General features: G+C 42.7%; 2 protein-coding genes across 2 annotated transcripts in view; both read right to left on the reverse strand.

The window, feature by feature from the left end:
- Positions 1-4,417: 4,417 nt before the first annotated feature.
- The window catches only part of LOC142260687 (uncharacterized), a 59,627-nt gene continuing 36,462 nt past the window's right edge, over positions 4,418-27,582 (reverse strand). Inside the window, exon 4 of the mRNA XM_075332053.1 lies at positions 4,418-6,438. Coding sequence (XP_075188168.1) covers positions 5,721-6,438 — 718 coding nt within the window. The 3' untranslated portion in view covers positions 4,418-5,720. The remainder of the gene's footprint in view (positions 6,439-27,582) is intronic.
- LOC142260682 (uncharacterized) lies at positions 10,066-27,374 on the reverse strand. Its single transcript, XM_075332047.1, has 3 exons — positions 27,325-27,374; positions 14,303-16,969; positions 10,066-10,077 (listed from the first exon to the last, which is right to left on the reverse strand). Exons 2-3 carry the CDS (start codon positions 15,497-15,499, stop codon positions 10,066-10,068), a joined length of 1,209 nt encoding a protein of 402 aa, XP_075188162.1. The 5' UTR covers positions 15,500-16,969; positions 27,325-27,374.

Genomic DNA, 27,582 nt, shown 5'->3' on the forward strand with positions numbered 1-27,582 from the left:
TTTCATGAAATAATTAAAAAAAATGACGTTGGCTTCGCCCAATTTTTGAGTCCAGCCAGGTACAACTAGGCAGCTGGGGATTGGAATCCACAGTGCAGGGTGCCCTTGCTTTCTGGGCACCCCCGCTGCGAATTGCAGTCCGCAGCCGCCCCAGAAAATGGCGCTTTCATAGAAGCGCCATCTTCTGGCGCTGTATCCAACTCTTCCAGCTGCCCTGGTGACGGTGGCTCGCTGGGTAATAATGGGGTTAGGGCTAGCTGTATATTATCAGGTGGCCCTAAGCCCGAAATTCATGGTGTCACGCCAATATTAGACATGGCCACCATGAATTTCTAGTAAAGATAAATAAAAAACACAACACACAGAAAAATATTTTTATTAGAAATAAAACAACACAATTAGTGACTCCATCTTTATTGAAATAAAGAACCCCCCTCCGCAGTAATCCTGGGTCAAGGGTCCCGCGCCTTCCAATCCGGATCCAATATCATCTGATCGGTTTGCTGGAAGGCAAAGTGATCAGATGATGTGTCAGGATCAAGGATGTGAATCACATGACACAGCAGCTGATTGTATAAAAGCCGGTTATACAATCAGCTGATGCATCAGTAGAAAAAAGAAATAAAAAATACTGAGTCACGTCCGTGCTGATTACCGGCAGCTCCTGGAGTGATTGGATGAGAGTCTGATCCTGTCCCATCGCTGCAGGAGCTGCCGGTAATCAGCTGATGAAGTCTCCTGATGGCAGGATCAGCTGATAAGTTAAGCCGGCCGGGCGCTAGAAAGCCGGCGACACCGCGAGAATTACGATCAGCTGATGCGTCAGGTGACTGCATCAGGTGATCCTTTGCCAGGTCCTGCAGGCTTCGTACGTGCCTGAAAGCACACAGCCGAAGCAGAAGTACCGGGACAGGAGCTGAGAGCGGACATGGCACCGGGACCCTGCAGACAGGTGAGTATGACATTTTTTCTACTGTTCACTTTTGTTTTTGCCGCTGCCTCCACCTCCCGCCCAGCCATGACGCCGCACGGGAGCTGACATGCACAGGATGGAGGTGGAAGCGGCGGTGACGGTACCGGGAGGATTCATGCTTCTGTGTTTACCATCAGAAGGAATCCTCTTCCTGTACACGTCACTTTACTACCCACCCCTTGCGTTTATAACTGCGTTTTTAGTCATAGAAACGCAGCTATATGCGTTTCTCTTTGCGTTTTTGAACATCTCATTGAACTCAATGGGTGAAAAACGCAGTGAAAAACGCAGAAATAATTGACATGCTGCATTTTTGTGGTCACCACAAAAACGCAGCTACAAAAAAACGCTGTGTGCGGACGGAAAAAATGAAAACTCATAGACATTGCTGGGGAAGCAATGTCACTGCGTTTTCAGCGCAAAAGCGCGGTACAAACGCCGCTAAAAACGCAGTAAAAACACCTAGTGCGCACAAGGCCTTATAGGATGTATTGTGTACAAGGAAAAAACCCTCCCTCCCCTGGTAATAAATGCTCTGTTTATGGCTGGATGCATGTGGGCGGAGACCCGAACTGCCCAATCAGTGACTTCCAACGGGGTTCAGAACCAGTCCGGTTCCCGAACTGAACTTTATTTAAAGTCCGACTGAAAAACCCGAACTTCAACGGGTCCGTATATCTCTATGTGTGGGTAGCCACACAAAAAAGTAACCTCTTGGATATCAGACAGATAAAATCCTTTAGTTTTTTTTTATTACAACAATTATCCTTTGTAAAGGAATCAGTTTTATAACATAAAAAGCCCCATTTATGCGGGGGCCACTCCTGATTCATGAAGAGGTAAATGCCTCCTCATGAATCTGGAGCTTTTGACGAGTGGCATGTGCCTCCTTGTGCCATGCTAGAAATATTACTCCCATCAGACACTGGAGTGAGATTTCTGGCATAGGGAACAACAAGGAGCTGTGGTATCACGCCCCCGTCCCACCCAAGCTTTGCCAATTTTAGAGTGAAAATGCCAAATCTTGGCACAACTTTCCAAATTTTTGTGACAGTTTTTTTGGCATAAAAGCTTTGATAATTTGGGAACAGAGCGTCTTAACAACTTCCACATATCTAGGAGGCATAGTGTGATTCAATTCTCCCCTCAATATTATTGTGTAAAATGTCTACAGCTCTGCCTCAACTCCAGAGGTTCTGAGGCAAAATCATCACATCTACACAATAGACAAAGCTAGGCATGAAGAATATATATTTACAAGCATTTATTAACAAAACAAGCTTTGAAATGCAATTATATACAATGTGATATACTTCAGAGTTCCTATCTCCAATCTGGGGCTGCGCTTTTTAGTAAATAAAGCAGTGGGCAACCTGAGATAAGTGAAGTATCTAAATATAATCCAGTATCAAAACCTTTCACAAATGTTCCTAAAGGCTCTCAAAAAGGCTAACAGTGTGCCAGCTAAAAAAGAAAATGAATATTCACTGCTCCCCACGCCATAATCCCACCAACCTCTAGGCAATGAAGCCAGCCCCAACCAAGAAGTAGGCGGTATTATTAGCATGGGGAGCAGCGAATATTCATTCTCTTTAATATCGGGTACACATGATTACTAAGCCGCCCGATTACTGCTATGACTGGGCGATCACATGTGTCTACTATTAGACATTGAATATTCACTGCTCCCCAAAAAAATAATCCCGGCTGTGGGGAGCAGTCAATATTCTGGCAGTTTACTGAAAGAAAATGTCTGTAGATCTTGAGAGCTAAGAAGACGTTGTAGACAATCTGTTCCAAGCAAAGACTGAAGATTATTCCGAGATAGCAACAGAGCAGATAAGACAGGTTATGCGGCAGGATGACACACGCAGGTGTCTTGCAGAACAGCAGAATTAGCCACAGATGAAGAAGTGTCCCCCGAAAGGCGTGTGGGGCTTTTATACATGTTAGACAAAGGAAAGCTCATACTGCAGAGAAAGGCGTATACGTTGGAGAACAAAGAATATAATGACATTATTTACGAGCATTGCGGTATAAACGTATTGGATTCCTATGAGCCTCCATGATACTTTTCACTAGTTCAGCCGTGTCATCATTGCTGACGTTTCTGATCCCTGAAGGCGCCTCTACTTCACATAACTCTTCACACACTGACAACTCTATTGACAACTTAATTTCTTTATCAATTCAATATACCTGCTATTCATGACGACATATCACCATCTATCAACTGATGCAATTGTATTCTTCTATTCGATTTAACCTTTTTTGGACCTTTTCTTATACTTGCTAATTACGCTGATGTCATCTCTATCTCCTCTCTGCGGGGGAGAACTCTAGCCAGTGCAGCTCATTAGCTGCAAAGTTAGTTTGCTCAAGTCTTCCCAAGATGGCTGTTAGATACTACACGGCTGCTCAGCACATTATGGCTGACTATTATCTAACACGTACGTCTGCGTGTAACTGGGGGCACATGGCAGTAATGTCATGTGCTTCTCAACTTACATGATGAAGTCACTTGCCAGCATCAGAAGAGAACACTGTGCACTGGAAGAGCAGAGGGATGGGGAGTATAATCATTTCTTTTCTTATGTGTGCAGTGTGATGGGGAAATATATACCAGAATGGGCCCAAGATGAGGGCTATATATACAAGAATTGGGACATATATACTAGGCCAAAAACCATATATACCAGGATGGGGATCACATATACCAGGATGGGATCAAGATGGGCAACATATATACCAGGATGGATATACAGTATACATGAGGATGGGAGACACATCAACAGTACCTGGAAAGGGCCCAGGATGCGTGACATCAGTACAGAATTGGGGGATTTTATCCCAGTAAGGCTGGAAACACATTTATGCATGTAAAATCGGTCCGAGTTGCATGATAAAAAGTCGGACGATTTTAGTTCACTTTATGATCAGTGTGCAATGCAACTGCACTGCGATCCTGGGATTTTTCTCATGATTTCAGTGCGTGTGCAATGCGTGTTTGATGCGTATGGGATCCGTTTTTACTATGTCATCTGCCATTCATCTCTGCTACATGGCCACTGACAGCAGACACAGACAGAGCCATGTAGCAGAGCTGAATAGCCACTGCCAGCAGACACAGACAGAGCTGCACGATCAGAATGAAGTCGGATGAACTTCACTCGACTTCATTGTCATCCCGCGGCTTTGTCTGTGTGGCATGGCCTGATTTGCGGTCACCGGGGAAGGTCTCACCGGTGAACGCAAATCCCCTGAATGACCGCAGTGAGACGTGCGATCAGCGGTACCGTCACTGAGGTTACCCACGGCCACAGCTGAAGTGCTCCCAATGAGATCTGTGGCCGCGGGTAACCTGAGCGACATCATCGCTGATAGCGCGACTCACTTCAGTCACTGCGGGGAGCTCACAGAGCGGTCGTGGTCTGTCCACTCTCTGTCAGCTTCTGATGTAGCAGAGCTGAAAGCGTCGTGGGACCTCTGTGGATTACGTCGGACATGGAAGGGTATTTAGGGACTTTAATAAAGTGGTGAAAGAGGTTGTTTTTTTGTCATTTATTACAAATAAAGAAAATAAACACACACATCCAAAAAATCCTTTATCTTACAGGTTAATCATGGAAGGTATCTTGGGGAAACGCCTGCAATGATTAACCTAGGACTTAGTGGCAGCTATAGGCTGCTGCCATTAACTCCTTATTACCTCGATTGCCACCACCCACCGGCAGCTGTGATTGGTTGCAGAGAGACAGCTGACACTCATTGTGGGGGCGTGTCTGACTGCAACCAATCATGGGCACCGGTGGGCGGGGAAAGCAGGGAATACGAGATTGAATAAGAAGCAGTCGGCTTTTTCAAAAGAGGAGAAGCCGCTAGAGCAGTGTGAATGCTGTGCAGCGCCACGCTGGTGATCAGGGATCGGTGAGTATGAGACAGGGGAGGAAAGGAATAGACCGACATGGACAGAGAGAGAGAGAGAGACCAACCGACAAAGACAGAATAGAGACCGAGAGGGAGAGACCGACTGACAGAGATAGAGATTGACCGACATTGCTAGTCCTCACTCATTTCCAGTGTTTTGTGAAACATGCGATAAATGTATTTAGAAAAACGAATGTCACTAGGATGGTGTGAGTGCCGGTCCGTGTAACATCCGTTTATTTTCCCGCTCCCATAGAGTTGCATTGGAGAGACTCGCGCGAGAAACTCTCCAAAACACAGCATGCTGCGATTTTTTTTCTCAGTCCGATTTGGACTGAGAAAAAATAGCAGATGGGAGCTGCCTCATTGATTAACATGTATCCGAGTGCAATGCAAGAATTTCTCGCATTGCACTACTGCGAGAAAATCACAAGTGAGAAGCCGGCCTAACAGTGTCAGCAGCAGATCCCCCCCATAACAGTGCTTCATGACCACATTTTTTGTGTCAATCTTTTTCCCTATATTCCTCCTTCAAAACCTAGGTGTGTCTTATGGTCCAAAAAATACAATAAGTTTAAAAATAAATAAAATGGTTCTTTTCCTCACAAATTCTTACTTGAGCAACTGTAGCTAATCTTTTTATAAAACCCTTTGAATTATAGTACATCATGATGGCTTCTCCTGTGTGACTCATCGGACAACAGGATAGGATTAGTCTTAAAAACATTTGGCAAATTCGGAAAGCAAGAATGGCTACTCCGCTCTGTTGGTTTTCTGATGGTCGGCAAGACTTGATTTACCAGTTATACATTTCAATTATTCACAACATGAAAAAGGTTCCTTCCCTGTGCGGCTTCTTCACATGTTTAACAAGAGCTGATTTACTAGTAAAACATTTCCCACATTCTGAACATGAAAAAGGCTTCTCCCCTGTGTGACATCTCTGATGCACAACAAGAACTGATTTCTCAATAAAACATTTCCCACATTCAGAACATGAAAATGGCTTCTCCCCTGTGTGAATTTTCTGATGTCTAGCAAAATTTGATTTACTAGTAAAACATTGCCCACATTTTGAACATGAAAATGGCTTCTCCCTTGTGTGAGATCTTTGATGCAAAACAAGATCCGATTTCTGAATAAAACATTTCCCACATTCTAAACATGAAAATGGCTTCTCCCCTGTGTGAGATCTTTGATGCACAACAAGAACCGATTTCTGAATAAAACATTTCCCACATTCTGAACATGAAAATGGCTTCTCCATTGTGTGAATTTTCTGATGTCTAACAAGGTGTGTTTTCCGAATAAAACATTTTTCACACTCTGAACATGAAAATGGCTTCTCCCCTGTGTGAATTTTCTGATGTCTAACAAGGTGTGATTTCTGAATAAAACATTTTCCACATTCTGAACATGAAAACGGCTTCTCCCCTGTGTGACATCTTTGATGCACAACAAGAACTGATTTCTCAATAAAACATTTCCCACATTCTGAACATGAAAATGGCTTCTCCCCTGTGTGAATTTTATGATGTCTAGCAAAATTTGATTTACTAGTAAAACATTGCCCACATTTTGAACATGAAAATGGCTTCTCCCTTGTGTGAGATCTTTGATGCTCAACAAGATGTGATTTCCTGGTAAAACATTTCCCACATATTAAACATGAAAATGGCTTCTCCCTTGTAGGAACCGTTTCATATTCCACATCCCTTCTGTAACTTTTATTCTGCTTACAATTCTGTGATAAATGGTAATTTTGGGCTTGTTTGAAAAACTCAGATGATAGAGCTTTCCGAGGAAGGACTGGATTTATATCTGGGACAACAGCATGCTCTTCATATGTATCATGTGGGATACTTTCATCATCTGTTATAAATTCTGAAGATATTAGAGATCCATCTGAACTATCAATACAGCCATCTGTTAAAAATAAACACAAAGTTATTATTAATGATATTATCTTGAAAGTACAAGTATTTTTTAACATCAGAAATTAAATTAGGGAAAAAATTATTCTGAATCTGTTGTCCAATATCGAGATCTAAAGGCCCCTTTAAACGCTACGATTTATCTGACGATATGTCGTCGGGGTCACGGTTTTCGTGACGCACTTCCGTCGTTGTTAACAATGTCGTTGCATGTGACACCTATGTGCGACTGCGAACGATATTAAAAATAGCGAAAATCGTTGATCGTTGACACGACGTTCAGTTTCAAAATATTGTTCGTCATTTGGAACGATATTGCTACGTTTGATACCCTGCCAACGACGAACAACATCCACATGACTGCCTTGGTCAAACAATATCTCGCTGAACGATGTAACGTCGTTTGTGAGATGGGTACGTGTGACCACTAAAAAATGACCTATGAGCGATCTCGGCAAATCGTAGCAACGATCTGGACGTGTCACATCGCAACGAGATCGCTAGCGATTTCGTTGTGTGTAAAGCAGCCTTAAGAGTTACATCTTTGTTAATTCGGCTCTCCCATTCCTAGCACCTGTTCTCTGTTCTCTGCTACAGTAAATAATCTGATTGATTGTCATAATGTGACGACAGAATAATGAGGGATAGGGGGCTCCTATACTGTCCCTCACACTAGGGGACCCTAAGCTATTCCTAACCTCTGGATTACCCCTGAAGATGGAGATGCCGGAGTCTCGTGCATTACTAGTCTCCTGACTAGATCTAATCTGTGATCCCCAAGGGAAGGAAGGGGCAGGATTATGATGGAAATATAAATTAAGACAGATGGGACACATTGCAAACTCACAAAAATAAACAGTGAGAGGGTAAGGAGAAAAGCAAGAGCAGGAAGACAGGAACAAAAATGACAACAAGGGTTAACACCACAACAGCTCACAGTAATAATGCACAAAAAACACCCATAAATATGGATCACAACACCTCACCAGATCAGTATAGGTAAACGATAGCTGGCATTAATGAAATAGTCCAGCCAACATATACAGAACGGGAGCAAACAATACTTTCTCCTCTACAGCATGTGATCACAGACATTAACAAGCAGCCCAACAGAGAATAACTCTTGCTAGCCTGCCCAAGCCTGTGGTTTGATATCTGCGTCTCCCTGTGCTGCTCACAGACAGCAGAGAAATTAACATGCAAAGTACCAGAGTCTATCATTTCCATAGATCCTGACGCTGCCATGGCAGTTGGCAAAACCTGCAAACATCTCCTTGAAACATTGATCCACAACATAGACAATTTCAAAGAGGTATTTTTTCAAAGACGAAAATAAAGTAAAGACAGATGCTGAAAATTCAACTGGGTTGTCTGGGACTGTAACGCTGATGGCCTATCCTTAGGCTTTGTAACCAAAGCAGGTAGCAGGGTCTTGCAGCCTGTACAGATAAACATTAGGGTTCAAATTCATCAACACCGGCGATGTACACTGAAAAATGACGTCAGGGACTGGAGTGAGATTTCTGGCATAGGGAACATCGCAGTTTGTTATGAATTAGAGAAGCAGTGGCATCACACCCTTGTTCCGGCCAAGCTCTGCCCATTTTGGCAGAGCTGGTTAAAATTGGCTTGAACACACAGACACACCAGCCTTTGGTCACATGATGTGATGTAAAAAAGTCCTTAAGCAGTCTTATAATTTGCATACAAAACACTGGGGCCGCTAGGATTATGGGGCCCTGTGAAATTGTCCAGTTTGCTCTCCCTTTCCCCTAATAACAGTCCTGCATGCCAGCCTGTGTCCTGTTCAGTTCATTTAGACTCCTGCAATTAAGAGACCTTTGGTTACATCATGTCACATGACTTTGAAATCATCAAAGGTCCTTAAACAATCAACCTTAGAATACAACTGATGGAGTCCATAAGAGAGTGGGGTTCCTCAGCAATTGCGCAGTTTGATTCCTCCCAGCTCCTGACTGTAACTATGGCTTATTCTTGGAGTAGGGCTTATATTTCAAGCATTCTCGAAAAATCCCATAAAATCATGTTAGGGCTTACTTTCGGGAAAACAGGGTATTCATGAACCCTCTGCAGGTCTTTGAGTTGCCTTCATACCAACAAAGAGAAGACACTAGAAGCAAACAGCAGAAGACGCAGAAGCAAAGAAAATACAGCTGAAAAAAAACAGAGCAGAAAACCTAAAAATGTAACCACAAAATTAGTGCAGAAAGTGCATGAGTAGATATCTCTTACTGGACAGAGCTGGAGGAAACACATCCTGAGGAACATCGGGATCTTCTTGTTTACAGTCCTGAGTGAGAAGAGGATGGGGACATCTCTCTGGTGTTGTCCTCTTACTGGATAGACCTGGAGGAGACACATACAGGGACTGAATTCATCCCTTACATACAGATAATTATAGGCCGTGTGTATTTAGTCCTGTCTATTACCTGGTGATGTGAGGGGCTGGGGAACCTCCATCATGACGTCCTTGTACAGCTCTTTGTGTCCTTCTAAATACTCCCACTCTTCCATGGAGAAATAGACGGTGACGTCCTGACACCTTATAGGAACCTGACACATACAATGATACCGTCACCCCCGATCCCTTCATAGCGTTACTGTATAATGTCCCAGCATTCCCAGCAGTGTCACCTCTCCAGTCAGCAGCTCAATCATCTTGTAGGTGAGTTCTAGGATCTTCTGGTCATTGATGTCCTCATGTATCGGGGGGTGAGGTGGAGGCCCCATGATTGGGCTCAGGGGTCTTCCCCATCCCTCAGACACAGGGGCCTGACAGCGCTCACTAGAGGTCTTCTTCACTACTGTGTAATCCTGGTTATGGAGAGACACAGTAATAAATCTCACTACAGACATTTCCAGAGTCCTCACCTCTCCAGTTCTGTCCATCTATATTATATACATACATATATATACATATTTGCCTTATTCTGTCTGTCTTGCTCCAAAATTATGTCATTACAGTGACAACCGTCGCATTGGCCGCTCTGCTCAGCCCCGCCCCCCGCACGCATTGGCCGCTCCACTCAGCCCCGCCCCCTGCATTGGCCGCTCCGCTTGGCCCCGCACACTGTGCCCGCTCAGCCACGCCCCCGCACAAATTGGGCACCTATACACCTCCCCCCCAGGAATACTCCCCTCGTTATCCTCCTCTCCCCCCAGGACTACTCCCCTCGTTATCCTCCTCTCCCCCCAGGACTACTCCCCTCGTTATCCTCCTCTCTGTTAAAAAATATACTCTTAAATATATTTTTCGTCAAATACGTAAAGGCCGCATGAAAGAAAGAACTTCCAAAGATGTAAAAAATAAATGTATTTTATCTATTTAAAAATGGTTGCCAGGGTTCAGTTACAGAAAGGAAAAAAATAATATACTTTGATAGCTTATGTAAAAAGAGTTCATTTAGTCCATATTGAACAATGGGAAGTCTTTACCCATCTCTCTTTGGCTCCTGAACGGCAATGCTGGGGATGTCATCTCTTAGCCTGGACAACGTGTCATATCTTGCAGCACTGGAGTCTTCTTACCGCAGGCAGTGTGGAGAGCGAACAGTAGCCCCCTCCATCGTGCATTATATACCAGCTGTTCAAACCATATAGGGCATTCTAGTGTAACACAGTTGAATATAGTTCCATATTACGTAACCTTCTGGAAACTTCGGAAAGCTTCGGGAAGGATTCAAATATATCCCTCCATGCTCAGCACAAGTATATTCAATATGGGCATATTTATCCCTTATAAACTTTATTAATAACCTATGCCCTCCAACATAAACAGAACTATGAACGTATATGTCTTACTATGAAATATTTGATAACTTGATGTATTAATTTCAATCATTTTACAATTCCCCCTTGAAGTGGGTGGAGCAACCCCGAAAATTAATTAATACATCATTAAAACAACAAATCTTCTTTCCTTATTTGGCGATAATGGATTAGTATCAATAATAATGATGAATAATAATTAATTTGCATTATTCATGTTGTAAGTTCAATAATATAATATTGTGGATTCCTGTTATGACAGGCTGTGACTGATCAATCATATAAAAATGTATATAACTATACTTCGCTAGACCTAAAAAGAAATGCAAAAAACAAATCCGGTCACCATATGATGTCCTCTGAGTTGATGTCTTCTTATCTCCGATGTAATCCGGCATAAACACAGTCTCTTAGAAATAAATCCTTTGATAAAAATGAATGGTTACCAATTCATACAGTCCCATATTGCGTTTATCGTTGTCAGATCAAAGTCCATAAACTTTATTTTTTATTGCAAAGTCCATAGCCAATGCTGATAAACCTTAGTTCATGAATGTAGAAGAATAGCAAAAGTCTTTGATGTCTGTGCAGTGTGATTTACACTAGTCACCTTTCATGCTGCCTGTTGTCAAATAACCCAGGAACAGATGTTAAGACGTTCTTGGTCAGCACGACAGGGGTTAACTTTAACACGTCATTGCTCTTCTTAGTAACTTTAGGGAGGTCTTAATGCTCAGACCATGTGTCATTGTCCATCTTGGAACCATAGGAGCACTATGTTTGAGATGCAAGCACGGTAAGTGTATTTGGTATGTTTCACAGTCTTATTTGAGACGTTACCTTTTGGACCTTTTTGCAGAATCCCTTTTAACTTTAGGATAATTATAAAGTCTTTTTATCTTCTGTAATCTTGATTGAAGACTGATTCATTCCCTAATCTAGATACCAAATATGGCAATAACTATCACTAATAAATGTCACAGCGTATCATAACTCTAATACTATAATACCATGTCATTATTATTATTATCGTAGAAGTATTGATATAATTGATACTCAGAATGATAAAATACTGCATAATGGTATAGACAATAGTATTTTCTTGTAATAACCTTTTTTGTCATTGGTGCATTACCCTTCCAAACCCATAGGTGGCAATGTGTTGAATGTAACCAAAATATAATATAAAATATGAAACAATATAATGTGTACCTATAACATGTATCATATTATAAATATGAAAGGCAACAATGTGGCTTATTAGTTAGATCATTTGTAAAATTATAAACCAAAGCAAATAACCTTTTGAAAAAGACTGGATGATATAATCAAAACACAATAATACCCATTATAAATTATTATTGATTAAAAATATAATATATATTATTTGTAAATATAGGAAGGTAAACCTAGATGTACCTTAATCTTCCATCTTTATTACTCTAATTTAATTTATTTGATTTGTCTATTATTTATTAAATAACCTACTATAAAGAAATGTGTAACTATAAGTAATATTTCACCCATATTAATATAAAAATAATGTATTACCAGAAAGTAAACAATTGTATATATTATGAAGGAAGTATCTTTTCTTCCAAAAAAGTGGAACTTTTCCCTTTTTAAAATGATTCATATTTAATAAAGTAATATTCTTATATTAGATATTACTGAACTAAATATTGAAGTGTTTTCTCAATTGAGATATTTAGAATCTGAAGAAAAAAAAATAAAACTGTAGAATTAAGATTTTAATTTAAAAATGTGAATATTAAAATAATTAATATAAAAAATAGGAATAAAAGAAAAATGAAAATCGGAATAAAAATAAAACTTGAAATAAAAATAAGGCCTTCTATGTATATAACACCTATGTCTTTAATAATACATAACCTTAATGTTACCAGATAACCTTAATATTACCAGTATCTTATAAATTACCAAGCCTATCAATAACCAATAAAAATAATTAAGTCATGTAACCTTGCAAATAATACACTTCTCTTAGTATATAAATGCATTATGATATACTTCAAATATATTTTTTTTTTATTCCCAATTCTTCCTTTGTACTTGAAATATTAATTATTAAAGTATCCTGTAAACACATATATTTATCAAATATAAATGTGTGTGATTGAGACCAAACCTCCCCCTTTCAATATCATGAAATATGATATTATAACAATTAATATGTTTAGATTAAATTAAATTAAAATTTGTGTGGTATATCTTCAAGACCATATTATAAATATCACTTCCATATTTGAAAAGAAAAAATGATTACCAATCTGTGTATCAGTAAAAGAAGTGACTAACACAAAAAGATATAAGAAAATCAAAACGTTATAACCTTATTCTAGAATTAAAATATATATCTTGTATAAATTCCTTCATTATTTATACTTATGTACTATAACTTATTTATTCTATATAGTATACATACATATCTTATAACTTCTAAGTTAAAACAAAAATTCTCTTTTTTTTTTTTCCTCTCTCTCTGGATCCAAATACTTTGACTTTAGCAGCTGCTCAAACAATCAATCATTCATTGACACATCTATGCACACAAGACTGTAACATACTTTCACATAAAAACATTGACGGACTCAAATCCCTGTATTCCCAATTATTCTATGCGCATTTCAAAGATTATGTTACTAATTTGAAGTACTTCTCGAAAAAAAACAAATTCCAATGTATTACACACTGTACATATGACCATGGAACAAACATTTATTTTTAGCTTTTAGTATCAAGTCATGCTCTGGTCACGTGCAAGGAACACCATTCCAAGACAGCAAGCAGTTTTATAACACTCCAAAGCTCAGATTACATTTCTAATAACTCTAAAGGAGATATATATATTCATAAAAAAAACGTTCAAGTATACTTCTCTGACCATTGGTACCTGAGAAAATAATAATTATTATTCAATCATGCTTTCGCGAATTAACCTTACACAAGAAAATATATGTTACCTGATTGAGGACAAGAACATATGTAAAAATAAAAAGTTAATACTTCATCAATCTGCTTTACTGATAAATTCTGAGGGAAATAAAAGAATAAAATTATTATCATATTTATGATAAAAATGAAACACTTAAAATCCGTTACCTTCTCTTATTATTTTATTTTAAATATTATTATTCATATACAGAGATCAAATTATTAAATTTATAACATTAAACTATCATTTGACTAAATGAAAATATGACCTTGATTTACTATCACTACTTCTAATATATAAATATATATATATATTCACTGTATATGAAAAATTATGATTATCAAATAGCAAAATTAATTTATCCAGAAATCCCCTTTTATCCAGCTAAAAACCAAACCTCAATTTTTGCAAGATTCGATTTATTACAGTAATTTCCAGAAAATTGGAATTGAAGTTATTTTGTAACTCAATTTTTTTCCTTAAATGAGGAAAAATATCTTTCTCTGGAAAACCACCCAGCTGTCGCTGCCTATCAAATTCTCTGGACGACTTTTTTTCTTTCACTAGTGACCAGGGGAGAGAATCCGCACAAGACACCTGTTTCTGTCTTTCAGGGCTTTTAAAAATCGCTTGTCTGAGATAATCGGTATCAGATTTTGTGACAATTTTCTCTTTCATTGAAGGTGACAAGGAAAGAGGGGGGGTGTATGACTTATAATTCACATGAAATTTCCTGCGAATTTCATAAATTTTGTCACAAAAATATTTGGATCTGGGAGACACTGTTGGTTTTTCACAAAAACTCACCCTTTTTTGTGTTGGTTTTTCAGAATTAATTAATTTCTGTTTTGATTGACTTTGGCGATTTCTAACAAAATCGATAAATGTCGTACATTCGAATAGGGACTTTTTATTTAATGCCACCGCACAGGCTGCATTGTCAAGGAAATTAAATTTCTTGATGAATAAACGTATCATTCCATCCAATCCGACATTTGGAATAACCGCCCTATACAAACGTTCAAAAACGGACATAAATGAGAACGTACTCTCATTCTGTTCAATTTGTAATTCCTTCAACATCTCATAGTTTGGATCAGATTCATTCCTTGTACAGAATATGAGATTTTTCAGCCTTATGATGTCGTTATCATTTGAACAATCAAATGTCTCATTGCCAGAAGACTTTTTTAATGCCAATTGTCTAAAAAAATGCTGAGGTAACCACATATGGAATAACTGATTCGTCTCACTATTGGTTAAATTAAATTTCTCGATGGAACTTTCAAAAACCTCTGAATTTCTGCAAACATGTATTTTAGGATTATATGCGGGAATTAATTTGCATATGTCCAATAAATTTTTTCTAAGTGTAATCCCTAACTTAGCCTGTTCTATTTTTAGAAACTGATCGTCGCCATTTTCTCTCTCCACGTGTCTTTTCTGCACGTGTCCCATTCTGGCTCCTCCCCCTTCTGGCTTCACTACGTCATTTCCTGCTTCTTTCTCAGTATCTTGAAAGGCACCTTGACTAGGTAACACGTGTCTGTCGCCATTATCAAAATTCTGATTTACAAAATTACAGCCAACATTACAGTCAGAATTCACAATATCACTGACTGACATTCCAGGTTCTAAGCAGTCTTTGGATTTCTCTGTCACTGACTTTCCTGACAATTCAGGTTGTCTATTTCCACCATTTTTACACTTTTCTACGATTAACTTGTGAAAATCATAGACTAAATGACAGACATTTCTGATTTTCTGTTTCTCTCTATTAAAAGACCTTGCACATTCTATACGTGAATTCTCAAGTTCACACTCCCCATAAAAGCGTAACCAAATCTCTTCTACATTAGAAATATCTGGATAAGTGAACTGAAGTTTACTTTGCTTTACATATGAAGAGATAAAATCCATTTTCTTACCTGAAATGATCAGATGATCTGATGGATGATCCTGTAAGACTTGATTCACCTTGTTCAACCCGTCCAATACTTCTTATGGACTGACTCTATCTTTCTTGCTCAAAAATACGTCAAAAGTTAACTTCTGTGGCTTTATAAAGTCTTTAAAGTTCATTAAAAAAAAAACATTCATGCAACTTGACTCATACGTATTTCCTAGGTTCTGCGTGATTTTTTATAAATTGTCGATTCCTGATCCTTTGCAGGAGATATTTAAAATACTTATGACTTTGATAACTTCGACCCCCCTTATGCAAAGTGAAGGAACAACAAAAAAACGTAAAAAATTACGAATGGGTGGCTCACCAAATGTTAAAAAATATACTCTTAAATATATTTTTCGTCAAATACGTAAAGGCCGCATGAAAGAAAGAACTTCCAAAGATGTAAAAAATAAATGTATTTTATCTATTTAAAAATGGTTGCCAGGGTTCAGTTACAGAAAGGAAAAAAATAATATACTTTGATAGCTTATGTAAAAAGAGTTCATTTAGTCCATATTGAACAATGGGAAGTCTTTACCCATCTCTCTTTGGCTCCTGAACGGCAATGCTGGGGATGTCATCTCTTAGCCTGGACAACGTGTCATATCTTGCAGCACTGGAGTCTTCTTACCGCAGGCAGTGTGGAGAGCGAACAGTAGCCCCCTCCATCGTGCATTATATACCAGCTGTTCAAACCATATAGGGCATTCTAGTGTAACACAGTTGAATATAGTTCCATATTACGTAACCTTCTGGAAACTTCGGAAAGCTTCGGGAAGGATTCAAATATATCCCTCCATGCTCAGCACAAGTATATTCAATATGGGCATATTTATCCCTTATAAACTTTATTAATAACCTATGCCCTCCAACATAAACAGAACTATGAACGTATATGTCTTACTATGAAATATTTGATAACTTGATGTATTAATTTCAATCATTTTACACTCTCCCCCCAGGACTACTCCCCTCGTTATCCTCCTCTCCCCCCAGGACTACTCCAAGACACACACACACACACACACACACACACACAAACCGCGTAACACACACAGCGCTCCACAAACAATGCAACACACAACTCAACACACAAACAACACTCTCACACCCAGACAACACCCAGAACATTTACAGCGCCCTACACAAACACTTGGCAACTACATCAATATATATATAACAAAAATCATACATTAACTACACAATAATTTCTAGAATACCCGATGCGTTAGAATCGGGCCACCTTCTAGTATATAAGAATGATGTAATGTGACGTCATCAGAATCTCTCACCTCTCCAGTAAGCCGGAAGAGGATCTCTAGGGTGAGGTGTAATATCCTCTCCGCCATCTTGTCCCTGTCCATATCCATCCTTCACGGGGCAATCAGGAGAATTCTCTTATATAGATCTTCACTGAGAGGATCTGATATTATAAGGACCTGAATGGGAAGGAGATGAGCCCATATGGAAAATTAATGGAGATAATGCAGGTGAGATATCATTTGGGTAGTAACAAATATTCAACATGAAATGTGCTATGTAAGTAGTACAACTGTAAAAGTAGTATTATCTTTATAAAAAAAAACAATCCTTCATACGGCAATGTGAGCGGAAAAATAAAAGAGTAATTGCTCCCGGAATAAGAGTAGGAAAATACAAAAGTGCAAAAACAAATAATTTCCCAGTTTTTCGGTTAAGATCAGGGCAATGGAATTAGGATTTGATGTATTCTTGTTTCTAACAGAAGAAGAGGGGCCACACATGGCGTACGGATCTGTGCACTCACTGACGCGCATAATTTACCACCCATTTCCTGTATGAAGGCAGCAAAATAGTGAAAATTAACCCAATTACAAAATATGCCCACATTATATTTCACTCCTAAACTAAAAAAATTATGTAAATAAAAAAGTTTAGATATTCTAAACTGGTGTCGGAGCTCGTGGACTTTAACCCCTTAATGACCGTGGGCAGTAAAATTATGTCCTAGCGGTCATAGTGTTAATCTCCTCCCGCTGCTTCCCGTTAGCAATAAAGAAATAAAGTGTATACCGCCCCCCAGCATCGAAACATTTCTGTGGTTTCAGCTACCAAGTGTAGCTCAGACCCTGGAGATCATGATTTGGGCAGAAAAAATGATTTATATCCCACCTGGCATGATCAATCATGACAGATGGGAAATAAGTTGCCTACCCCGGTCCCTTGCTGTGGCCAAAGTGCCAGCCAAAGTCCAATGCCCCAACTGATCATCTAAAATGGCCGGCTCACCCGCTGCGCTCATCCTCCTCCTCAAAGTTCTCCCCAGGTCCAGCCAGGTCACCCCGTCAATCTCCGGTCTCCCGTTACCTCCTGCAGTGACGATCCCCCCGATCCCTCCTCTTTCTTCTCAGAAGATCCTGGCCACATGTGCAGAGTGGCTCTCAGCCGGCTCCCTGCTAGTAGTAACACTGAGCTTACTGCAGCTCACACTACCATGCTGTGGACCCGGGGAGTGTGAGTGCAGTATCACTGCACCCACACTCGTCACATGGAGGGTGTGCACTTTCAGAAAATGGGGGATACGTTCTCAAAGTGTGCCACCCATATTCTGGAAGGTCCAAAGTCGTCGTATGACTTCCAAAATGGATTATGGCAGACCGGATTTTTTTTCTTTTTAATAAATTGGTGAAAGAGGGAATGTGTTCGGGAGTGCTTTTTCAAATAAATAATTTTTTTGTCTTTTTTTATTACTGACTAGGTTATTGCTGTCGGGTATCTGATATATGCCGTGACATCATTAACCCTAACCCAAAACAACCCCATTTATTTCCTCATTTGCCACCGCACCAGGGCAATGCAAAGAGCTGGGGCGAAGCGCCAGCATTTGCGTACCTAATGGATGCGCCACTTCTGGGTGGCTGAGGCCTGCTATTTTTAGGCTGGGAAGGGCCAAATAACCATGGTTCTTTCCATCCTGAGAATACCAGACCACAGATATCCATTTTACCTTGGCTGGAAATCCAATTTGGGGGATATCATGGTGTGATATTGTGGGGTTCATGTTTTGGGCGTGGTAGTCTGCCTATTCGATATATTGTTTGTCCTGTTAAGTCAGGTTATATCCCCTTGAAGTGCTTCTGTGCCTAGGTCTGGGGGAGGGGGCCTGGAATCCACCTAACTTTCTGTTTACCTGAGAGATTAGTGATTCTGGGTTAGACCTAAGGCCCCTTTACACACTGAGACTTTCAGCGATCCCACCAGCGATTCCAACCTGGCCGGGATCGCTACAAAGTCTCTGGTGAGCTGTCAAACAGGCAAACCTGGCCAACGACGCAACAGCGATCCGGACCTGCAGAACAACCTAGCTAGTTAAACACTGGAAACGAGTGATGTGTCACAATATCTGTCAATCACTATTCTCTGTCAGTCGGTCTCTCCCTCTCGGTCTCTATTCTCTCTCTGTCGGTCTGTCACTATCTCTGTCCCTCTCTCACAGTCTGTCGGTCATTTTCCCCTCCTCTCTCATACTCACCGTTCCCCGATCCCCGGCGCGGCGCTGCACGGCATTCACACTGCTGCGGCGGCTTTTACTATTCTGAAAAAGCCGGCCGCTCATTAAACAATTTCGTATTCCCTACTTTCCCCACCCACAGGCGCCTATGATTGGTTGCAGTGAGACACGCCCCCACGCTGAGTGACAGGTGTCTCACTGCACCCAATCACAGCAGCCGGTGGGCCGGTCTATACTGTGTAGTGAAATAAATAATTAAATAGTTAAAAAAAACGGCGTGCGGTCCCCCCCAATTTTAATACCAGCCAGATAAAGCCATACGGCTGAAGGCTGGTATTCTCAGGATGGGGAGCTCCACTTTATGGGGAGCCCCCCAGCCTAACAATATCAGTCAGCAGCCGCCCAGAATTGCCGCATACATTATATGCGACAGTTCTGGGACTGTACCCGGCTCTTCCCGATTTGCCCTGGTGCGTTGGCAAATTGGGGTAATAAGGAGTTAATGGCAGCCCATAGCTGCCAATAAGTCCTAGATTAATCATGTCAGGCGTCTCCCCGAGAATCCTTCCATGATTAATCTGTAAATTACAGTAAATAAACACACACAACTGAAAAAATCATTTATTAGAAATAAAAAACACAAACACATTCCCTCATCACCAATTTAATCAGCCCCAAAAAGCCCTCCTTGTCCGGCGTAATCCACGGACCTCCAGCGTCGCTTCCAGCTCTGCTGCATGCAGGTGACAGGAGCAGCAGAATACACCGCCGCTCCTGCCACCTCCAAGCAGCAACTGAGGTGAGTAGCGCGATCAGCTGAGCTGTCACTGAGGTTACCCGCGGCCACCGCTGCATCCACCGCTGGATCCAGTGACAGCGGGTAACCTCAGTGACAGCTCAGCCGATCGCGCTATTGCCTTCATTAGCTGCATGGAGGTGACAGGAGCGGCGGTGTATTCTCCTGCTCCTGTCACCTGCATGCAGCACAGCTGGAAGCGACGCTGGAGGTCCGTAGATTACGCCGGACATGGAGGGCTTTTTGGGGCTTATTAAATTGGTGATGAGGGGATGTTTGTATTTTTTATTTCTAATAAAGGATTTTTTCGTGTGTGTGTGTTTATTTACTGTAATTTACAGATTAATCATGGAAGGAATCTCGGGGAGACGCCTGACATGATTAATCTAGGACTTATTGGCAGCTATGGGCTGCCAAAAACTCCTTTTTACCCCGATTTGCCAACGCACCAGGGCAAATTGGGAAGAGCCGGGTACAGTCCCAGAACTGTCGCATATAATGTATGCGGCAATTCTGGGCGGCTGCTGACTGATATTGTTAGGCTGGGGGGCTCCCCATAACGTGGAGCTCCCCATCCTGAGAATACCAGCCTTCAGCCGTATGGCTTTATCTGGCTGGTATTAAAATTGGGGGGGACCGCACGCCGTTTTTTTTAATTATTTATTTCACTGCACAGTATAGACCCGCCCACCGGCTGCTGTGATTGACAGGTGTCTCACTGCACCCAATCAGCGTGGGGGCGTGTCTCACTGCAACCAATCATAGGCGCCTGTGGGCGGGGAAAGTAGGGAATACGAAATTGTTTAATGAGCGGCCGGCTTTTTCAAAAGAGGAAAAGCCGCCGCAACAGTGTGAATGCCGTGCAGTGCTGCGCCGAGGATCGGTGAGTATGAGAGAGGAGGGGAAAATGACCGACAGACTGTGAGAGAGGGACAGAGATAGTGACGGACCGACAGAGAGAGAATAGAGACCGAGAGGGAGAGACCAACTGACAGAGAATAGTGATTGACAGATATTGTGACACATCACTCGTTTCCAGTGTTTTAAGTCCCCTTTACACACTGAGACTTTGCTGCACAGCGGGAAACAAAGGACCAAAGAATGGTCCTGAACGATTTGTAGCGATCAGCAACTTCACAGCAGGGGCCAGGTCGCTGATGTGTTTCACACACTGCAATGTCGCTGGGGAGGTCGCTATTACGTCACAAAACCGGTGACGTTACAGTGATGTCGTTTGCGATGTTGCAGTGTGTAAAGCCACCTTTAAGGCCCAGTCACACTAAACAACTTATCAGCGATCCCAACAACGATACAACCTGATAGGGATCGCTGGTAAGTTGCTAGGAGGTCGCTGGTGAGATTTCACACTGAGCGACGCTCCAGCGATCCCACCAGCAACCTGACCTGGCAGGGATCGCTGGAGCGTCGCTACACGGGTTGCTGGTGAGCTGTCCCACAGGCAAATCTTACCAGCAACCAGTGACCAGCCCCCAGCCAGCAGCAACGCGTGGAAGCGATGCTGCGCTTGGTAACTAAGGTAAATATCGGGTAACCAACCCGATATTTACCTTGGTTACCAGCGCACACCGCTTATGCGCTGGCTCCCTGCACACCTAGCCACAGTACACATCGGGTTAATTACCCGATGTGTACTCTGCTAGGTGTGCAGGCAGCAGAAGCCGGTTTCTGCGGCTTCTGCGGACGCTGGTAACCACGGTAAACATCGGGTAACCAAGAAGCCCTTACCATGGTTACCCGATATTTACCTTCGTTACCAACGTCCGCCACTCTAACACTGTCAGTGCCGGCTCCCTGCTCTCTGCACTCCTACCCACAGTACACATCGGGTTAATTACCTGATGTGTACTCTGCTACACGTGCAGGGAGCAGGGAGCCGGCACTGACAGTGTGAGAGCGGCGGATGCTGGTAACGAAGGTAAATATCGGGTAACCAAGGTAAAGGCTTCTTGGTTACCCGATGTTTACCGTGGTTACCAGCGTCCGCAGAAGCCGGCTCCTGCTGCCTGCACATTTAGTTGTTGCTCTGTCACTGTCACACACAGCGATGTGTGCTTCACAGCGGGAGAGCAACAACTAAAAAATGGTCCAGGACATTCAGCAACAACCAGTGACCTCACAGCAGGGTCCAGGTTGTTGCTGGATGTCACACACAGCGACATCACTAGCAACATCGCTGCTACGTCACAAAAGTTGTTCCTTAGCAGCGATGTTGCTTAGTGTGACGTGGCCTTTACAAGAGAGAAGAAACAAGATTGAAAGTCTGAGGGAGACGCTGAGGCTGCGGTCAACACTCCAGAGAGACTGTGAGAAACCCCGATTTTCCTGGAGAAGGACTGCTGGAGGAGTGTGACTGAACTCCGGGACATGTATGTCGTTTCTGGACTAGTTTTACCCTCCGTGTGGTGGATTATTTGATCGTCATTCTATATTGCATGGAATAAATATGCTTTGGATTGTTCACTCATCTCTCGCTCTGTTGATAGTGTGATATGGGAGAAAGACCCCTTCACAGGGGGTCCCCACTTTTTTTTAATTATTTATAAATTTAAAAAACAGCATGGGGAGACCTTCATTTTGGAATACCAGCCAATATGAAGCTGCCAGCTGTGGTCTGCAGCCGTCTGCTTTACCCTAGCTGTTTTTTTTTGTTGTTTTTTTTTTTAAATTATTTATTTAAATTGTTTTTTGGGGGACTAAATACAAGGTTAAACACCCTTTAGTGCCACATGAAAGTTACTAAATGGTGCCAGCTTAGAATATGCAGGGGGGTGGGACATTATATATGTGTTTTACATCTATTTATCCAGCCATCTATCCATCCTAGCTTATTAGGGTGTGTGCTCACGATCAGGATTTGCAGCGGTTTGGACGCAGAGTGTTTTGACTGTGATGTTGTGCAGTACAAGCGCAGTAGTGGGATGTTTAAAAATCTCATGCCCATTGTGCTTCTTTTATCTGCAGCATAAACTGACCAGCAGTGCGGCTTCCTGAGGTCTACGCAGGATATAAGTTTATGCTGTGGAGATGAGAGTGTTCTTCGCAAGGAGAATAAAGTCCGCAGCGGCCTGAACCCAGATCATGGGCACAGGCAGCTGCATTCTCGTGTGGACAACACTGGCATCTGCACAGAAGGGCTAACACTGCGTCCTAGATGCAGTGTCACTGGAATGTGGGCACACAGCCTAAAAGTGAGACATTTGGCACTACAGCAACAGTTTTGTGAACTACATGTGGAGTCAAAATGCTCACTGTAACCCTGAATAAAATTTTTGAGTGGTCTAGTTTCCAAAATGGAGTCACTTGTGGGGGGTGGGGGGGGGGTTCGGCTGTATTGGTACCTTAGGGGCCCTGCAAACGTGACATGGTGCCCGCCATTTATTTCAACTTTTCCAAAATTCACATGGTGCTCCTTCCGTTCTGAGCCCTCCCGTTTGTCCAAACAGAGGTTTTTGGCCACATTTGGGGTATCAATGAACTCATACAAATTTGGCTAACAAACTGTTGCATGCACTTTTTGGTGTTTCCTCTTGAAAAAGTGAGAAATTTGGTGCTAAAGCAACATTTTTGTTAAAAAAAAAATGAAGATTTTCAATATGACAACCTAAGGTTATCAAATTCTGTGAAGTACCTGTGGGTTCAAAATGCTCAATATACTAATGGATAAAATCCTTGAGGGGTCTAGTTTCCAAAATAGGATCACTTGTGGGAGACCTCCTCTGTTTAGGCACCCTAGGGGCTCTCCAAACACTTCATGGCGTTTGCTAATGATTCCAGCCAATTTTACAGTCAAATGGCGCTCCTTCCCTTTCGAGCCCAGCCGTGCGCCCAAACAGTTGATTTCCACCACATATGAGGTATCTGTGTACTCAGGAGAAATTGCACAATAAATTGTATGGTACATTTTTTCCTGTTACCCTTGTGAATAAAAGCTTTCTGGTTGAAGTAACAATTTTGTTGTAAATATGTATTTTTTTTTATTTTCACGGCTCAACGTCATAAAATTCTGTGAAGCCTCCGGGGGTTCAAAGTTGTCATCAAACATCTAAATAAATTCCTTGAGGGGTCTAATATCCAAAATGGGGTCACTTGTGGGGGTTTATGCTGTTTAGGTACCTTAAGGGCCCTACAAATGCTACATGGTGCCCGCAATCTATTTCAGCCACATTTCCTTTCCAAAATTCAAATATTTCTCCTTCTGTTCCGGCTCCTCCCATTTGTCCAAACAGAGGTTTCTGACCACATGTGGGGAATTACCGCGCTCATGAGAAAGTGGATAATAAACCGTGGGGTCCACTTTTTGGCGTTACCTCTCGAAACCTGTCAAAGTGACACTGGTCAGAATTGCAAAAAAATGGCCGAGTCATGAAGTACAAAACTGGCTCTGTCCTTAAGGGGTTAAACTGAATGTAAATGATCCGGTCAGGAATAGCGGGAAACTGGTCCTGAACTGGTTAAAGTTGAAAACAGTTGAGAAATGAAAGGGTTAATGATAATGATGACCCCAAAATAACAGACCCTGCACCTACCTCCACCTGCAGAGCCGCACACTAGATATATAATACCCTGCACCTACCTCCTCCTGCAGAGCCGCACACTAGATATATAATACCCTGCACCTACCTCCTCCTGCAGAGCCGCACACTAGATATATAATAACCTGCACCTACCTCCACCTGCAGAGCCGCACACTAGATATATAATACCCTGCACCTACCTCCACCTGCAGAGCCGCACACTAGATATATAATACCCTGCACCTACCTCCTCCTGCAGAGCCGCACACTAGATATATAATACCCTGCACCTACCTCCTCCTGCAGAGCCGCACACTAGATATATAATACCCTGCACCTACCTCCACCTGCAGAGCCGCACACTAGATATATAATACCCTGCACCTACCTCCACCTGCAGAGCCGCACACTAGATATATAATACCCTGCACCTACCTCCACCTGCAGAGCCGCACACTAGATATATAATACCCTGCACCTACCTCCTCCTGCAGAGCCGCACACTAGATATATAATACCCTGCACCTACCTCCACCTGCAGAGCCGCACACTAGATATATAATACCCTGCACCTACCTCCACCTGCAGAGCCGCACACTAGATATATAATACCCTGCACCTACCTCCTCCTGCAGAGCCGCACACTAGATATATAATACCCTGCACCTACCTCCACCTGCAGAGCCGCACACTAGATATATAATACCCTGCACCTACCTCCACCTGCAGAGCCGCACACTAGATATATAATACCCTGCACCTACCTCCACCTGCAGAGCCGCACACTAGATATATAATACCCTGCACCTACCTCCACCTGCAGAGCCGCACACTAGATATATAATAACCTGCACCTACCTCCACCTGCAGAGCCGCACACTAGATATATAATACCCTGCACCTACCTCCACCTGCAGAGCCGCACACTAGATATATAATACCCTGCACCTACCTCCACCTGCAGAGCCGCACACTAGATATATAATACCCTGCACCTACCTCCACCTGCAGAGCCGCACACTAGATATATAATACCCTGCACCTACCTCCACCTGCAGAGCCGCACACTAGATATAGAATACCCTGCACCTACCTCCACCTGCAGAGCCGCACACTAGATATATAATACCCTGCACCTACCTCCACCTGCAGAGCCGCACACTAGATATATAATACCCTGCACCTACCTCCACCTGCAGAGCCGCACACTAGATATATAATAACCTGCACCTACCTCCTCCTGCAGAGCCGCACACTAGATATATAATACCCTGCACCTACCTCCACCTGCAGAGCCGCACACTAGATATATAATACCCTGCACCTACCTCCACCTGCAGAGCCGCACACTAGATATATAATACCCTGCACCTACCTCCACCTGCAGAGCCGCACACTAGATATATAATACCCTGCACCTACCTCCACCTGCAGAGCCGCACACTAGATATATAATACCCTGCACCTACCTCCACCTGCAGAGCCGCACACTAGATATATAATACCCTGCACCTACCTCCACCTGCAGAGCCGCACACTAGATATATAATACCCTGCACCTACCTCCACCTGCAGAGCCGCACACTAGATATATAATACCCTGCACCTACCTCCACCTGCAGAGCCGCACACTAGATATATAATACCCTGCACCTACCTCCACCTGCAGAGCCGCACACTAGATATATAATACCCTGCACCTACCTCCACCTGCAGAGCCGCACACTAGATATATAATAACCTGCACCTACCTCCACCTGCAGAGCCGCACACTAGATATATAATACCCTGCACCTACCTCCACCTGCAGAGCCGCACACTAGATATATAATACCCTGCACCTACCTCCACCTGCAGAGCCGCACACTAGATATATAATACCCTGCACCTACCTCCACCTGCAGAGCCGCACACTAGATATATAATACCCTGCACCTACCTCCACCTGCAGAGCCGCACACTAGATATATAATACCCTGCACCTACCTCCACCTGCAGAGCCGCACACTAGATATATAATACCCTGCACCTACCTCCACCTGCAGAGCCGCACACTAGATATATAATACCCTGCACCTACCTCCACCTGCAGAGCCGCACACTAGATATATAATACCCTGCACCTACCTCCACCTGCAGAGCCGCACACTAGATATATAATACCCTGCACCTACCTCCACCTGCAGAGCCGCACACTAGATATATAATACCCTGCACCTACCTCCACCTGCAGAGCCGCACACTAGATATATAATAACCTGCACCTACCTCCTCCTGCAGAGCCGCACACTAGATATATAATACCCTGCACCTACCTCCTCCTGCAGAGCCGCACACTAGATATATAATACCCTGCACCTACCTCCACCTGCAGAGCCGCACACTAGATATATAATACCCTGCACCTACCTCCACCTGCAGAGCCGCACACTAGATATATAATACCCTGCACCTACCTCCACCTGCAGAGCCGCACACTAGATATATAATACCCTGCACCTACCTCCACCTGCAGAGCCGCACACTAGATATATAATACCCTGCACCTACCTCCACCTGCAGAGCCACACACTAGATATATAATACCCTGCACCTACCTCCACCTGCAGAGCCGCACACTAGATATATAATACCCTGCACCTACCTCCACCTGCAGAGCCGCACACTAGATATATAATACCCTGCACCTACCTCCACCTGCAGAGCCGCACACTAGATATATAATACCCTGCACCTACCTCCACCTGCAGAGCCGCACACTAGATATATAATACCCTGCACCTACCTCCACCTGCAGAGCCGCACACTAGATATATAATACCCTGCACCTACCTCCACCTGCAGAGCCGCACACTAGATATATAATACCCTGCACCTACCTCCACCTGCAGAGCCGCACACTAGATATATAATACCCTGCACCTACCTCCACCTGCAGAGCCGCACACTAGATATATAATACCCTGCACCTACCTCCTCCTGCAGAGCCGCACACTAGATATATGGCTGCTCTGTGCTTACAGGACCTGTGATGATGTCACATGGAGGGGAGGAGTCAGGGGTCACATGATCAGCTCCTCAGTGTATGCAGGGCTCTGCTGTGCTGGTTGTCATGGTGCTGGATGAGGGGAAGTTTATGTGTGGGGTCAGGAGGGGTTTACAGTGTGGATGTAGCAGAGCCGTGTGTGTACGAGGTGTACGGAGCGGAGCCGTGTGTGTACGAGGTGTACG

The sequence above is a fragment of the Anomaloglossus baeobatrachus genome, unplaced genomic scaffold, assembly GCF_048569485.1.
Source record: "Anomaloglossus baeobatrachus isolate aAnoBae1 unplaced genomic scaffold, aAnoBae1.hap1 Scaffold_164, whole genome shotgun sequence".
Lineage (NCBI taxonomy): Eukaryota > Metazoa > Chordata > Amphibia > Anura > Aromobatidae > Anomaloglossus > Anomaloglossus baeobatrachus.

Coding starts and splice junctions, on each gene's coding strand:
- LOC142260682 (XM_075332047.1), bottom strand. CDS start 15,499: ATGGATTTTATCTCTTCATATGTAAAGCAAAGTAAACTTCAGTTCACT.